General features: G+C 38.7%; 1 protein-coding gene across 6 annotated transcripts in view; it reads right to left on the minus strand.

Moving 5' to 3' along the window:
• Positions 1-17,010, minus strand: part of PLCE1 (phospholipase C epsilon 1) — a 241,650-nt gene that overhangs the window by 46,711 nt on the left and 177,929 nt on the right. For 4 of the 6 annotated variants that reach the window (XM_054690577.1, XM_054690579.1, XM_054690578.1 and 1 more), the window contains 7 exons: positions 13,656-14,331; positions 6,633-6,815; positions 5,711-5,828; positions 4,967-5,120; positions 2,662-2,784; positions 2,445-2,581; positions 748-986 (listed from right to left, as the gene is read on the minus strand). In XM_054690577.1, coding sequence (XP_054546552.1) covers positions 748-986; positions 2,445-2,581; positions 2,662-2,784; positions 4,967-5,120; positions 5,711-5,828; positions 6,633-6,815; positions 13,656-14,331 — 1,630 coding nt within the window. The remainder of the gene's footprint in view (positions 1-747; positions 987-2,444; positions 2,582-2,661; positions 2,785-4,966; positions 5,121-5,710; positions 5,829-6,632; positions 6,816-13,655; positions 14,332-17,010) is intronic. The other 2 variants (XM_054690580.1, XM_054690581.1) reach the window with 2 other exon arrangements.

Here is a 17,010-nt window from a genome sequence, read left to right on the forward strand (position 1 = left end):
TTCAATCACTTTCCTTTTCCCAAGGACTAAGGTTAAACTCATGGCCTAAAATGTCTAAATGATTCTGCCCCTGACCACGTGTCTGAAATCATGTCTACCTTTGTGTCCTTGTCTTACATGGCTCCCATTACAGCAGCCCTTTTTGATATTCTTCAAAAACCTGAGCTCGCTCCTGCCTTATCTTTGAGCTTGCTGCTCCCATCTGGAATGCTCTTTCCTCAGCCATCAGTCACATGACTTCTTCATCCAGGGTTCCATCCAAGTGTCACCTCCTCAAAGTGGCCTTTGCTTACTCCACTTGGCCCTCCTGCATCATTCCATTCCTTTACTCTGCTTGAATTTTTTTCAGAACCCATTATGATCTGAAATTATACTATACCTCTGTTTATTGTCTGCCTCACGCACTAGGATCAAAACTTGATCTTATTACTACTATCATCCCAGTTTGTAAAAGAGTGCAAGTTCTGTAGTCAAAGCTAATAAATGTTAGTGAAATGACAAAAGAGGTTGAAAACTTAGATGAACTCAGTTGTATTTGTTAGAACAAGAAATACAGATTCCTTATAACAGTTACTGAGTATGAGAAGGCCTGGGACTTATGTTAATTATATGTTAAATAAGGAAACTTATTTGGTATTAAAAAAAACCCTCTGTCTCTGCCCTAGACTTGAAGATTTGGGAAAGAAGTAGGAAGAGTAAACATTCACCAGGAAATAATTAGAATAGCAAGGCTTCACACATACAAACCTGGATGATGCTGAGGATCTCATCATAGGTCCAGTGCTCTCCTTGGCAATTCACGAGGAAGTCATTGAGCTGGAGTATGCCAACCCCGAAGATGCCCAGAGACGTGCTCTCGACCCCAGTGCCATTTGTCACGATGCTTGCAGCAGCAATGGCATCAGATATCTGCCTTTGGTTGTCCGACAACTGCTGTTTACTCTTAATGAACAAGCCCAAATCTGAGACATTTCTGGTCAACAAATCTGAAACAGAATCCACAGAACACAGACATGCTAATCAGCATCTTTTACGAAGTTTATATTGGAGATAATGGTGCATGGAATTATGCTGGAATAAATCTTCACTAATCTTGCTGAACAAGCCATCAATCTCAGTGCTTATTCCTATATTCACATAGCTGAAGGAATAAAAAATGGACCAATGAATAAGTAAATAAAAGAGAACGATGCTTATGATCTTGAACACCCATGAGCTTTAATATTACATGGGAGTTTTGATATTACTTGTATACATTTATACAAAATGTGTATTTTACTGGGGACCTGAGGCTGAATTTGGATTTTGGTTTTTGAGAATAACTACTGTTACATTTTTATGTTTGCAGAGTCTGAAGATGTACCCTTAAATTTACAGTTTATCTATATTTTAGAAGGGTAACCATAAACAGTTGTGGGCATGTTTCTGTATGATTATAAGTTTTCAGTTCATTTGGGTAAATACCAGAATGTAATTGCTAGATCATATGGTAAGAGTATGCTTAGTTTTTGTAAGAAATTGCCAAACTCTCTTCCAAACTGACAAACCATTTTATATTCCCACTGGCAAGGCTCTAGTTGCTCCACATTTGCATGAACTTGGTGTGGCCAGTTGTTGAATTCTGGCCTCTTTGTAAAATAACCTGGCTGTTTCTTACAGAACTACACAGAGACTTACTATACAGCCCAGCAATTGTGTTCCCTGGTGTTTACCCAAATGAGTTGACAACTTACATCCACACAAAACCCTGCACACATTTATAGAAATTTTATTTGTAATTGCTAAAAATTGGAACACCAAGATGTCCTTCATAGGAGAATGGATATACTGTGGAATATCCATACAATTGAACACTCTTCAGTGATAAAAAGAAAGGTGCTATGAAGTCATGAAGAGTCAGGAAGGCACCTTAAGTATGGTTGCCAAGCGAAAGAAGCCAATGTAAAAAGGCTAACTTATTCTATGAGTCCAACAATAAAACATTCTGGAAAAGGCAAGACTATGGAAACAGGAAAAAAGATCAATGGTTGTCAGGGATTCAAAGGGAGGGTGGGAGGAATAAAAAGGTGGAGCATAGGACAATTTTAGGGCCACCTTTAGCCTGAACTCTACAGGTCTCAAACCTCTGCTGATCTTTCTTTTTTTTTTTTAAATTTTTTTAAAATTTTTGCATAGAAGAACTGGGGTATAGGACAGAGGTGTGGGGAGTGAGAGGATTCAGAGAGTAGGGAGCAGAACAGGCAGATCTACTGAAATACACTGCTGAGGGGAGCAGCGGGTGAGACAGGAGAGGTTTGCTGCACTATGTGGGTAGCTTCCTGGCAGGGGATCGAATTCAGGCCATAAACGTAATAGTGCTGAGACTTAACCACTAGGTCACCAGGGAGGCCCTAAGCTTTGCTTTTAGATAGAAAGGCCTCAATGGGAAATACCATTATACAAACCGAGGTCAGGCTGAAGGTCGCTGGTGTTCTCATCGATTGTCAGGTTGGTGTAGAGTGGGGCTGGCTCGGGGCCGGCTCGGTTGCAGGGTACCGCGTAGATGTCAAAGAGGTCCTTCAGGTCCTTGCGGCTCCTGACACTGGGCGAGGGAAGCAAAATGCCTCACGTTTAGCGTGGCGATAAACATGGCAGGCTGAGAATGATAAGAACGTGCCTTACCTGAATGATTTGAACAGCTCAACGAATTCAACAAAACTCATGTTACTGTCTGAAACCATGAGGTTTTGAAAGCCCTTCATTCCTCCTGTGATCCGCCCATGCCAGCTGCTGCTGCTCCATGCACTGTAACAAAGACAGGCTTACTAGGCAAGACCGGGCAGTGCCCACCATCTGCCCCCGAATGTTCTCGGATTAACAGCATGAGCTGAAAGGTGGGTTGCAGGCCGTTTAAGGTCCAGGCTATTGTCCATACTGTCTTTTCATTTCTCTCAAAGTTAATCTATACTGTGTCAGGAGAAATGTAGCATCTTATGCACTTAAACCATTTCACGTATGGAGCCTATTCAATAAGAGTGCAAGGCTGAGGTTCATATTTCTCTGCTAATCATAAAAGGTCTTTGAGATCACAGGATGATGGGGGGAGGGTAAAAAGCTCTAAGTTCAGTTTTTTTGAAGAAAAATAATATTAGAGTCCCAAACTACTCGTCATGATCTATGGAGAATTGTGCATGTTATTTCTAAATTATAGAAACATTTAAGAAGGAAGTCTTGAATGTATCAATGTCTTCTCTTTTTCCTTTTTGAACTGGTTCTTAGATGAAACTAGGGGAGGGCTTTTCATATTTTTTTTTTAAGATTTATTTATTTATACAAGAACTGGGGTACAGGCCAGAGACACGGGAAGGTGAGAGAATTCACCAGAGACAGAGCTGGTAGCAGAAAAGGCAGATGGACCAAAAACAATGCTGAGGGGAGCAGCAGGTGAGACAGTAAAGGTCTGCCGTGCCATGTGGGTATCTCCCTGGCCTACTGGGAATCGAACCCGTGCTGCAGAGGCTGCGGACAGCTTCACAGCACTACGCTCAACCCGCTGTGCTCAACCCGCTGCGCTCAACCCACTGCGCCACTGGGAAGGCCCAGGGCTTTTAATATTAATGGAAAACGTGAGTCACAAAAACTTGAAGAATGGAAAACACCTTTCAGGGTTAGATTTGCACCTGCCCAGGCTGTTGTTACTCAACATAAAGATATCCATCACTAGGTCAAAAACTCAATCTAGCTGTTTGACAATATTTTAAATTTCTTACACTGGTTCCCTGATAGGATAGTAAGAGAAATGTTTTGATTATGGTTTTCAGTTAAATTAATGAAGAGTATCTTCTGACTATACCCAGTGCTTGTATAAATAAATAAATAAATCTTTAAAAAAAAAAGAATTCTGATTCTTTGTAATTTTTTATTTTGTTACTAAATTTGTGGAAAAGTTGCAAGAGTGGTTCAAAGAATGCTCATGTACCCTCAACACAGTTTCACAAGTGTAGAAATCTGAATGTATAAAGCATTCAATTTTGTTCATTATTACACTGTGAAAGAAATATTCCATTTTAAATATGACTTATATAGGATTCTTATTGAGAGAGAGAGAGAAAGAGAAAGAGAGTGTTTAGCATTTCCAAAGCCAATGTCTGCACAGTCCCAGTTCCTCCTCTTGCCCTTTGATTAAGTGGAATGGCTGTTTTATCTTGGTTCTGTCTGGAATCTCTATAGTTCTTAAACTTTAGTGTATTCTGGTTTCAGTGAAACCAGCAGAGATGATTCTCACCCTGTAATTTGCATGGATCTTATAAAATGATTTACTATTAATATCAACCTGAGAATTATATCTGAACATATACAACTTGCTATAATAGAGCCATGTCTCCGGGCATATATACTACATATAAAAAGAGAGTATTAAACTGTATTTCAATAATTAGTAAAGGGTAAAGCAGCTTATATTAAAACTTAAGTTATAAAGCAGTGTTATCAAACAGAACTTTTAGCAATGACAAAATTGTTCCACGTCTGCACTTCAGTACAGTAGCCTCCAGCTGCTTGGAGTTGTGGGGCACTTCTAACATGGCTGTTGTGACGGAAGATCTGAGTTTTAGATTTAATTTGCATTTAAAGAGCTACTATATTGGATAGTGCAGATTGGAGAATCACAGCTTGCATTCTTGCATTTCACTTCTGAATGGTTGGTTTCTCAATTAGGAGCAAGTATAAGTAATATGACAAGTAGGAGTATAAAATCAGGAAAACTAGCAGCACTTAAATACATATATACATATATGTGTGTATATATGTGCACACACACACACACACACACACACATATATATATATATATATACATATAAATTTTCAATGTGATTGGTAAGTTAAAATTAGAGACAGTTTTTCCATAGTGCCCTGGAAGAATGCACCCTTCTATACAATTTGAATGATGAGAAGGGTCCCTCTGTTTTATCATGTTAAGGCCCCACCTGGATGGGATCTTGTTTGCAGACAGCACAGGGGAGGACACTGGCCTGATGGGAGATGACGTCCCGGCAGCCAAGTTAGGGGAGTTAGCCGTGGTCAAAGAGTGGGCTCTTCTGGAAGGGAGAGGGTTAGGAGGGCTAGCGATGACATTCGCCTCTGTGAGAGTGAAAGACAGAAAAGAGAATGACTTCGATTATACTTCCTCTCAGAAGTCAGATGAAAATCAAAGATGCTTCTAAATGTCTAAGCAAGTCAATCTGTCTGCAGGCAATTTCAACACTAGTAGCATTCAAATATTTTGGATGAATAGACTTATCTGGTATGTTCTCGACCCTGGCTATACATTAGAATCATCTGGGGAGCTTAAAAATATATAGAGGTCCAGGTTTCTGAATAAGTTGGTCTGGAGCATCCTTGTCCAGAACATCCAGACATTTTGTTTTACAAGCTCTAATATTCAGGCAGGATTGAAAGCACTGGTCTAATCTATCAAATTGTATCTTGTAGAGCCAATAATCCTTATCAAAACTGCAAGTTAATTAATGGGACCTTTCTTCTAAGCACACCAGGCTTGCAGAAATACTTCTTGGGTTCCATTATTGAATTAAAAACAAAGCCAAAAATATTATCAATAAAAAGAGTAGTGTTAAGAAAGCCCACAGTACTTAAACAACAACTTAAAACTTAATGCATATTTTTTCCATAAAATTAAAAATAAATCTCAGATGTGGAATATGCTGCTTTACCTGATTCTTCTTGTTCATTAACGTCTTGAGGGTCAGACCCACTCCGGCTCCGACACTCTTTGTGCATTTTAGCCTTTCTGGTGGCCATCTCGTCATCAGTTGCCTCTCCACTCTCACCCTGGGGACACAAAACTCAGTTTCTCATTCTGTATTTCTCTCCTATGACTATGTAAGTTCAGGTAGGTCCCTGAACTCTGAAACCAGCAAAGACCTAGGCGAAGCCTGGCCATTCATCTTTCACTATAAAGCAGCATGCCTCAGGGAGCAGGCCGCCACGATGAGCCCTCGGGCCCTGGAGTCTCTGAATAGAGATATGTCTGTATGTCTCAATATTCTACGAAGCAGATGAAATTTTATCTAGGCATCAACGGCCTCCCACATGCAAACCATGGAAAAATATATTCCATGTTATAATGATAATACAGATAATGTAACACATGTGATATGATATATAATATATAGTGATAATTATATATATTTCTATTATTTCTACTTCAGTTATGATAATGTACTGAAGGTTCATTCACATTGTAGCAGATGGCAAGATTTCCTTTTTTTTTTAAGATTGAATAATATTCCATTGTATGTATATGCTACATTTTCCTTATTCTTCATGTGTGGATGGACATTTAGGATGCTTCTTAAGCTGTGCTCTGTATTATTTTGGCTACGAACCTTCAATATCTGATTCCTTTTCTTGCGATTCCTTCCTTGCCCATCAGCAGAGCCCATGCTCCCACATGGAGTATGATCCCATCATTGCATGTGCTTCTTTGAACAAGTCAAATCCTTTTCTGCCTCTTGGTTTTATACCACCCTCTTATCCCCAACCCAAATGATCTAAGGGAGTTTATAGTGGTGAAGACCATTCAGTAGTCCTGGATGACTGGGATTGATGCTTAATAAATAAGTAATACTTTACTCTCATAAGGATTTTCTTCTTTTTCTTGGTGGTGCTTATGCCCAAGGTGTTGTTTCTCTGCATGTTAGGCTTCTCGGCACTCTTTGCTGATGTCCCAGGGCTGGGGTTTCGAGTACTCCATCGTCTGCCACCAAACAACTCCACAGCATGAGCCAAAGTTGGGCCTTCATATCGCCCATCATCCTATAAAAGAACCACATGCCAAACACATAAGGGAACAGCAGGCATGTGGAACTGAACATATTAATGACTTCCAATAAATTCCCAGAGGTGCAATTGCCCTGGCAACCAAAAGAATAATGATCTGTCCACACAAGTGGCTGTTTTCTAGCTATTGGGATTTTTCTAGTGGACATTTCATAATGTCCTCTGTTGTCCTGATCAAATCTCTGCTGATATGCTTGATGGGCCACATGCAACTGGAATTATCAAAAACATATTTTTCTTTCCAATTTCAAAGTTTATGTTCCAATGTTACCATTGTAGGAAAAATCATTAAAACATAACTCGCAAATCAGGGCTTTGGTATGTATGTATGTATCTATGTAAGTAAAATCAAGTTCTATTTGTTATTGTATCTCTCCAGGTAGATTTTCACCTAGTTTGATGCTTGGGACAGTCTGACTTGAAATACAGGGAACTCATTTGGAGGGCTCTGGGGAGCACCTTAAATAGTTGGACAGCTATCCTCTTGATTGGCAAATATCTAGGGATAGAGAGCCTGGGGGACTTGAACACCATGTATGTTATGATGCTGTGAGTTGCAAAAACATAAGTGAGGGGCAGGTTAATGGACAATAATAGTTGCTTCTCATAAGGCAACTCCATATAATTTACACTCAGTAGCAACAGTGATTTATTAATAAAACAATGGTCAACAAATCTCCCTATAAGTCAGGAAAGTAAGTTAACAAACTACTAACATTTGCATATGAATCAGAGATAATATTGATGATATTTCACACGTTGTGGAAAAGGACTCTTTTAAAATTAATTTCCATTTACTCTTGTAACTTTCTTCAGACTTTGAAGATTAGTCCTCTTGTGCAATTCTAAAGGAATGCTTATAAATACATTTTGCTTAGTAGTAGATAATATGTAAATGACAAAGAGGCTTTGAGTGTGTGTGTGCTTCTTCATCCTAATGGTCAATGACTAACTGATTTTGACTTAGTTGTGACCTCCCACTTCCTGTATCCTGTTTTGGATCCCTGGATGCTAAGTAACTTGGATACTTGATGTGGGAAACATTTTGGTGATCTCTGGTAGTGGATATCTGTGTCTTATGCCTGTCCATTAATTATTTCTCTACTCTTTCACTATACCCCAACTTTACTTTATCTCTTTTCCACTGGATATAGTCTTGGGAAACATCCTCCCTTGATCAATGGTTGTCACATGATTCAAACAAGGCAATCAGAATCTCCATCCTGGAAAATGAATCTTGACTGAAATGTTACAGAGAATGAAAATGGTTGAGACAAGTCTGCTGAAGAAAGTCCTTTTAATAAGTCACTGAAACTGACTACGAAGAAAAATAAACATTTTGTTTCAATTTCATAAATAAGTTTTAACTACTTTATTGAATAATATACTCTGACTCTAAAAGAAATTTTGTAAAAATCGTGTCCATGAATTTTAACCATTGCATCTTAAAAATCTTTAGTAGAACCCTTCATTAATATAAAAAACTTTTGCCCTGCAAAAGGCAATGTCAGGAGAATTAGAAGATAAGCCACGAACTGGGAAAAACTATTTAGAAAAGTAACATTTGACAGAAGACAGTTATCTAAAATATATGAGGAATTCTTAAGTTCAACAGTATGAAAACAGACAGTCCAATTAAAAAAATGGGCCAAAGGTGTCTTAACAACACCTTGCTGAATTAGATATACAGATATCAAGTAAGCATATGAAAAATGGCTCCACATCATACATGTGTCACCAGGATTCTGCAAATTAAAACAATGAGATACGACTACATACCTATCAGAATGGCCCACATTCAGAATATGGATGCCACCAAATGCTGGTAAGGATGCGGAGCATACTCGGATTGGGAATGCAAAACAGTGCAGACACTCAAGGCAGTTTGGCAGTTTCTTATAAAACTAAACATACTCCTTTCATATGATCCAGCAATCACACTCCTTGTTATCTACCCCAGAGAGCTGAGAACTCATATCCACACAACAACCTCCACACCAGGATGTCCTTTGTAGGCAATGGATAAATAAACTTTGGTACATCTAGACAATGGTATGTTACTCAACACCAAATAGAAATGAGCTATCAAGCCATATAGACATGGAGAGATTTTATTTTATTTTATTTTTTTAAGATTTATTTATTTATTATTTATTTATACAAGCACTGGGTGCAGTCAGAAGTGCGGGAGGGTGAGAGAATTCACCAGAGCCAGAGCGGGGAGCAGAGCAGGCAGAATGACGAAGTACACTGCTGAGGGGAGCAGCGGGTGGCAGGAGAGGTCTGTGCACCATGTGGGACCCTCCTCCGGTGGCCGGGGAGCAGCCGGGGATCGAACCAGCACTGCAGAGGCTGCGGGCAGCTTCGCAACCCAGTTCTCAACCGCTGCGCCACCGGGGAGGCCCAGACATGGAGAGATTTTAAATAAATATTAGTAAGTGAAAGAAGCCAGTCTGAGAAAGCTAAACATAGTTGGATTCCAATCATAAGACTTTCTGGAGATGTAGAACTATGGGACAGTAACAAGATCAGTGGTTGCTAGGGAAGACTGGTCTGGGGTCATAGGAAGGGATGAGTAGGCAGAGCACAGAGGACTTTTAGGGTAGTGAAAATACTACATATGATATTATAATGGTGGATATTATATATTATATATTTGTATAAAGCCATAGAATGCACAACACTATCAATAAGAATGAATTCTGTGGAAAGCTATGGACTTTGGGTGATTATGTGTTAATGTAGGTTCATCTTTGGTAAAAAGTACCATTCTGATGAGTGATGTTGGTAATGGGGAGGTTATGCAAGAGTGAAGGGGAGTTTATGGGATATTACCCTACCTTTCTCTCAATTCTATTGTAAACCTATAATCTACACACAAAAATAAAATCTTTAATTATAAAAACAAAACCTTACTAAATCCATTACCTATTATACATGAAAGAATCAGCATCATTAGCCTGTAATGCTTTGGTTTTGCTCAATTTAGATCATCCCAGCATGTTAGCCCTACTAATGGAAATATGTTGGGCCTAAAGAAGCAGAATGCTTTTGTTTAATCCTTTAGGGAGACTTTCTGGGAACTAAAATGTCATTTTGAATCTTGTTTGGAATGGGTGAAGGATGTATCTTCCTTTTTAATATGGGGGAAGGACTGTGGTTAGTGAAGTGACATTTTCAGTTTTAGAAAACATTTCTTTTTTTTTTTATTTTATTTTTATATTTCCCATACAATTGCAACTCCCTTATTTAGACCCCATCCCTCCTTTCCCCGCCCCCACCCCCCATGGTGTGCCTGTGGTTCATAGTTGTTTGTGGATTTTGATTTTTTCTTTCTTATAGTTATTCTTTTTCCTGGTCCATATTTAGGTTTTCTAGATTCCTGTTATGACTGAGACCATCCGGTATTTTTCTTTTTCTTTCTGGCTTATTTCGCTGAGCATGATCCCTCTAGCTCCATCTATGTTGCTGCAAATTGCATGTGTTTATCTTTTTTGAATGCTGAGTAATATTCCATGGTGTATATGTACCACATCTTCTTGATCCAGTCATCTACTTTTGGGCATTTGGGTTGTTTCCAAAGCTTAGCTATTGTAAATAGTGCTGCCATAAACATAGGGGTGCAGGTGCTCTTTGGAATTAATGTTTCTGTGTCCTTTGGGTAAATACCTAGGAGTGGAATTGCTGGATCATATGGAAGCTCTATCTTTAGTAGGTTGAGGAATCTCCACACAGCTTTCCATAGTGGTTGGACCAGTTTGCACTCCCACCAGCAGGGCAGGAGAGTTCCTTTTTCTCCACATCCTTGCCAACATTTGTTGTTGCTAGTTTTTTTTTTTTTAATATGTGCCATTCTCACTGGTGTAAGATGGTATCTCATTGTAGTTTTGATTTGCATTTCCCTGATTACAAGTGATGTTGAACATTTTTTCATATGACTGTTGGCCATTTGTATTTCCTCTTCAGAGAAGTTTCTTTTTAGCTGTTCTGCCCATTTTTTGACTGGATTATTTTCTTTGTAGAAAACATTTCTTATGGAAGTTGAGTATTAGAAAACTGATTCTCTCAAAATAGCCATACCTTTTAATCTCTTGGCTTATCTTTTTAAAAAAAATTTTAATGTACCATTATTTTACACCCTTGTTTGTTTTTTCACAATATAAGATTTCTCCCCTCAGGTGTGGTCACCATTGTTTCCCACCACCAAAGTAGTGACAGTCCTTGCATATGATATCTTGAGGACTGTTAAATCCTTTGATGACAACACCAATCTCCTGGAAGATAGCCAAAATCTGTTTCTGCTACTCATGACCAAAGACATTTGCATGATAATCCTGTATTTGACTTTTTCATCTTCCCAGGGATCTTTCCAAATACCCAGGATTATGGGTCCTCACCTCTTTCCATGATTAGCTGGAGCAAAAGCTCACAATACCAGTCTTCAAGCCATATCCCATGTTAATTTCCCTGCAGTTTATTTTCTTGTATTCCTAGACTTCATTAAATATTACTATTTCTTCTTGTCTTCTACTTAGTCTCCTGTTAGGTCCATTTACATTTAGTACTAAAATATTTTTGGTATTTGAAAGTAACTTTACATACATTTATCACACAAGGGAACTCAGATATGGAAAGATTATTTTCTATATAAGCCCTTTTCAAACTGGAGATGAAAAAGAAACACACTAAAGGGTTGTTAGCAGAAGTTTGGAAGCACCCAAGACTTCTCATAATTTTTTTTTTACCTTATAGTTACATTTAAATAGTTTTCTTTTGTACCTTAGATTTGCTCAGAGTCTTAAACAGGCTAAAGCTATTATTCTTAGTCACTAATAGGGGCATGTAGCAGTTAAGCATGGTGTCTATTTGACCTTTTATCCTCTAACTACCAAGTTAACATCTTTGACTTTATTTCCTAAGACAGTTTGGGAAGTGGTCTGTATGATGGGAAAAGACCATTGATTTTTTTTCACTTCTTTTTTCAAAAAAGAAATCTTGACTGTCAAATCTTGAGAAATATTATTTGTAAGATGTATTGTCTATCTTCCGAGGTGACTGATACAGAACAATAAGGGGAAGAACAGTATCTGTGTTTTCAGAAATGACAGGCATATGGAGCTCTTTTGCTTTTATATTTGCAACTGTGAGAAGGGATTGGTGTGGCTGTGTTTGCAACTGAGTGTACTCCAGGTCATTTCATTCATCCCTGATCCAGCAGTACCTCTTACCTTTTATCTGCTGTTCATGATCTCAGCCACTGCCTCCTTCAGCAAAAACTGAAGGCTGCCACAGTAAGAAAGAAACCAAGTAGACTTTATGCGTTAATTCAGTTACTTATGCTATAAGCATGGGAAGGAAACAAATGGAGCAAATAAACCACATTGGCTTTGTGACAGTGATTGTAATTGAGTTCAAAGATTTTGCTTTATGTCCAGGTTAGACAGATTTTCATGATTCTAGAGGGCTGGAGCATGATTAAAATTAAAAATCAATATTCATAAGACCTTTCTTCCAAGCAGCTAACTGCATTGAATGCTCCCTGTGGAGTAGATAGGAAGCAGATAACTTGGTTTCCATTTTAGATGAATTAACTAAAATGAGTTAACTTTGTGCTGAACAGCATTAGCATGATCATATGCACAGCCCTATCTGATTTTAATTAATTAATCAAATTAGTTCCTTAGGATATCATATCCTGAGTACGTAGTACTGCCTGGGTATGGGGAAAGAAAATGGAAAAGCAGTCTATGTTCCTTTACTAACTTCCCAGAGGGAAAGCTGTTTAATGATCAGAAGTATGTATGTGAAAAGTGTATGAAATCAGTCATGTGATTACTTTAAGTCACTGTTCTATATTTATGCTGTGACACTCTTAAAAAAAGGCAATTCTTCCCTTAAATGATAGAAAAGCAGAACAAAGAAAAACGGAACACTTTGATATAACTCGTCAAACAACGCCATTTCAATAGTGTCACGTGGCTGGGTTTATGACTCAATTTCCAAGCAATCTCTGCCTCTGCCCTCTCTCCTTCCTTTCGCCTAACACGTGAGTCTGGTTACGCTGCACCTGACTCAGTGCAGTCTGGCTGCCATGCTTCAGTGGCATGTTAATGTAGCCAATACCTTGGGGCTATGGAGAAACTCACTCAGTTTAAGCAGCTGATGTGAGAAACTGTCTCCTAAGGGCTGTGGCTACTACAAATCTGCTTAGGAAGCTCTTCATGTATGATTTACCCCAAATTTGGGAAAGTTTCTTTTAACCTTAGAAGTTCTAGTTAGAAACAAACATACAGTAAGTTAAATAACTAAGAGTCCTGTAACATGTAGGTGACAAACCAGGATTTCAATTTCCAAAGTAAAGATTCTAAAAGAACCAGCTAATCCCAAATTAGTAATAAAAGCATCCAGGTTGCAATGCTTTCGATTGGGATGTTGAGTAAATTAAAATGATTATATGAAGTCGTTACTATCCAGATGTGAGAAGTACAATGAACACAGTCACTATTTGCATATAAAATAGTATTGGGACCTACTGTGAACCAGACATTCTCCTTTCACAAATGAATTTACAATATGGCAGTGCACATATTAACATGGTTAAATCTCACAGTCACCCTATGAATAGGTATCATTATTATTTCCATTTTATAGAGAATAAAAGGAGAGGTTAAAAGCTGCCCAATATCACCTGGAGAGTAACTGACTAAGCCAGGAGAATGAGTTATGGCATCTTATTGCCACAAGTGTGTTCTTACAAGATTTATGTCTTGAGAATTATGCTACTTGAGAATTATGAAGAAAAAGGGAAGGCATTACCTGATAGAGGCTGACATACTGTTTCCGCAGCCACTGCTGTCTTTGGTCGGGAAACTTCCTCATCTTTCTTACAGCTCTAGTGAGTTCCAACAATCCACTGAAGAGCATTTTAGCTGTGTGCTTTGGGGCCACAAAATGCAATAATCTATTGTCTGTGGTTTGAAGTCCATAGAGCAGTGTCACACCAGTCTCTGCGAGAAGCATGCTACCCAGTTTGTTCTGAACACACACAGTGTGTATATCAATGCTAGGGTGTCCCATGTACACAGCCTTCACTGAAAACAGGTCCAAGACCCCCTCTGCTAGGCCACTTAATCCAGCACTGCCCAGTAACGGAAATTTACCAGGCTCAGATGTGTTACTAAGCACACCGAGTTTTGCTTTAGTACTGGCTGAGGAGGCCGTGGTGGGCTTTGTCCAGGTCAAGGTGCTATTGTCAGGCTGAAGCTGGAGGAAGCAGCGGGCAGAGAGGTGAGTGTCCTGGTCATAGTGGATGACTGTGGCCCCCTGTAGCAGGAACTGATGCACATCGGCCTGGATGGACAGCACATACCATGGGATGAGCTCTGTCCCATGGTCAAAGGCCTTCTGTGGCTCCTCTGACCCATAAAGGTCCCATTCTTTAGACTGTTCAAAGATGTCATTTTCAGAATCCAGCAAATCTCCGATTATAAACCTGATGGAAAGAGATACAAATCTGTCTTAAAATCAGAAGTGAAAATTCTCAAGACCTCTTACTGACAGTAGACTTCATTTTTCATTTCATTATGAATTCAAAATAGGGTAGGAAATATAAAAGTCACAGAACAATTTTTAATATTTGTACTCTAAAACCTGACATTTAGCAATATATCTCACTTAGGCATAAGGAAAGGACCTACTAGATCAACTACTGTATCTTTTAATACTAACAATAATTGTGTATTAGTTTTTTGTGTGTCAGAAAATGCATTAATACTTTATGTATATTTTGCATCTAATTTGATCTACTTGTGAAGTATTTTTGTTTATTTGTTTATCTATATATTTATTTATATATAAGGAAACTGAGATTCAGAAGGGGTGAGAAACTTGGTCCAGATGACACAATTCAGAAGAGGCTACTAAAGGCAGGATTTCAGTCTGATTCTTTAGCCTGGAATCTTCATAGCTAGGTTTGTTTGTCCTCTACTTGATCATAAACAAAGTCATGACCTGAATACATTAGCGCTAAAACAGGCAAAATAAGACTTAATGAGCTGGCCTGAGAAGTGTCTCTGCTAAATACAAAATACAAGTAGTTCAAAGATGCTCACTGGGAAATATAGTAATGGTGACCGGAGGAACAAGAATAGTTCTCCTTGACTTAGTCTTTGATTTTCAGTTTGTGTGTGTGTGTGTGCATGTGTGTGCACTTGCACATAAGGGACTTGTCTGCTTGGAAAATTTGGCAACTCAGGAACCTGGATATTAGGGTCAAGAGGACCTCCAGGAAAGGGAACATGTCTTACCCCTGTTGACAGTTACCTGACTGAGGTATTGGTCATGTTCCAATGTAAAGTTACCTAAAAAGAAATAAAACTTCTTTCTACACAGTCCTCTTTGGAAGGAACTCACTACGAGCAGCTCATATTTAGGGAGTAGGGAGTTATGCACTGCCTTCCAGAGGGCAGAACATTCAGTTTAGTTATTTGGAATTATTCTGCTTGGGAGATTTATTTCATTCTCTCCATTTGTTTATTAATTATGTACATGGACTCATGGACTTTATTTTATGTTTTGGACTATAATCTTATACTACTATATTTTGCTGCTCAAATGGTTCTGGTTTTGTCCCTCAACTTCTTTTATTTGGTTCTTTTGTCCCATTGCTATATGCCATTATTATGGGATTTTCTCATTTTTTTTCCCTCCCTCCCCACCCCTTTTTCTTCCCCCTCCTTTCTTTTTACTTTCTAGCACAATAAGATGCTCCAGGCTCCTCCTCTGTATTTCCTACACCAGCCCTAGAACCATCCATTTCTCCAAGGACTTTTGCTTTCTTTTATTGAAAAATGCTTTTAGAAATGAAGATCTGGGTGCGAGGCGCAAATATATTCTATTTTATGCACTTTTATTATTATTACATTTCACCATAAAAAGTGAAGAAAGAAAGAAATCCTTTGTGTCTAACTTAGTTCCATCCCTCTGAAATTAAGGGAAAATCAATACTTCAGTCCTCTTATATAATACTATGTCCATGCTTCATACATGTGGTCTGGTGGCTAGGAACATGCCCTCTAGAGTCACCCTGGACTTAATTTGCTGTGTGACCTACTCAAATTGCTTAGCCTCTCTGAATCTCACTTTACTTATCTGTTCATGGCAAAAAGGCAATGACGATTTTACAGAATAAACATGAAGTTCAAATAATAAATCACTTGTAAAGTCTTCAATACAGTGTCTGACTCAGTAAAGTACACCACTGTAACAGAAGATAGAAGACTGTGGTTTCATTCCTGTCACCTCTCCTTTCTGTCCCCCCAGGCAAAGTCAGTTCAGCTGTTTCTCTAGCGGGGATTTCTTCAGGGCCACATCCAAGCCCTTTAATCTTTTTATTTCTCTTTTCTGGGACCATATCCACATCCTCCATATCACACTTCTTGTTGCTGTTTCTGTTTTAAGAACAAAAAGGATTCAACTGGTGAGCCTCAGTACCCATGAAATACAACGTATGTAACTTTAGACATAGACCTTCTGATTTTAATTTAGCAAAAGAAAGGGGGTTTCCCATATTCCTTTTAATTTGACTTCTGAGCTAACTCAAGTAATTTTCCAGTGAAAAACTACAGGCATTATGAAAAATAGTGTCTGGAAAGAAAAATGATGAGGCATCTCTGGAGCCCATTGCTGCTGTGCCGAAATGATGTAAGCTGGGAGGACACTGTCTTTCTTAGCATCTGGTTCTGTTTTAGAACACAACACAATGAATGCTAGGTGCTACTAATCCACCAAAAGCATGTTTTGGGGACTGATGTCCAAGATAAAATTGACAATTGTTTATAATGACAAATTCATTTCAAGAAGGAAACTAATAGCTTTGTCACTTAGATCATATAGTGAATATCACACACTTGTGTGCCTGGTTCTCTCAGGAGAAAACTTTCTGTGGCTTGATGTGAAGGAATAGGTGGAACTTAATGGGTTATTAAGGAGCCAAATAACATTAGCCAAAGATCAAAGACGTGGCTTACCAGTATAGAAACTACATTGTCAAACTTAGGTCACATGCCTTAAGAAGAGGACCAAAGTCCAACCACTATGGAGAGCTGTGTGGAGATTCCTCAACCTACTAAAGATAGAGCTTCCATATGATCCAGCAATTCCACTCCTAGGT

This window comes from Talpa occidentalis, unplaced genomic scaffold, assembly GCF_014898055.3.
Source record: "Talpa occidentalis isolate TD23 unplaced genomic scaffold, MPIMG_talOcc4v2.1 talOcc4.8, whole genome shotgun sequence".
NCBI classification, from domain to species: Eukaryota; Metazoa; Chordata; class Mammalia; order Eulipotyphla; family Talpidae; genus Talpa; species Talpa occidentalis.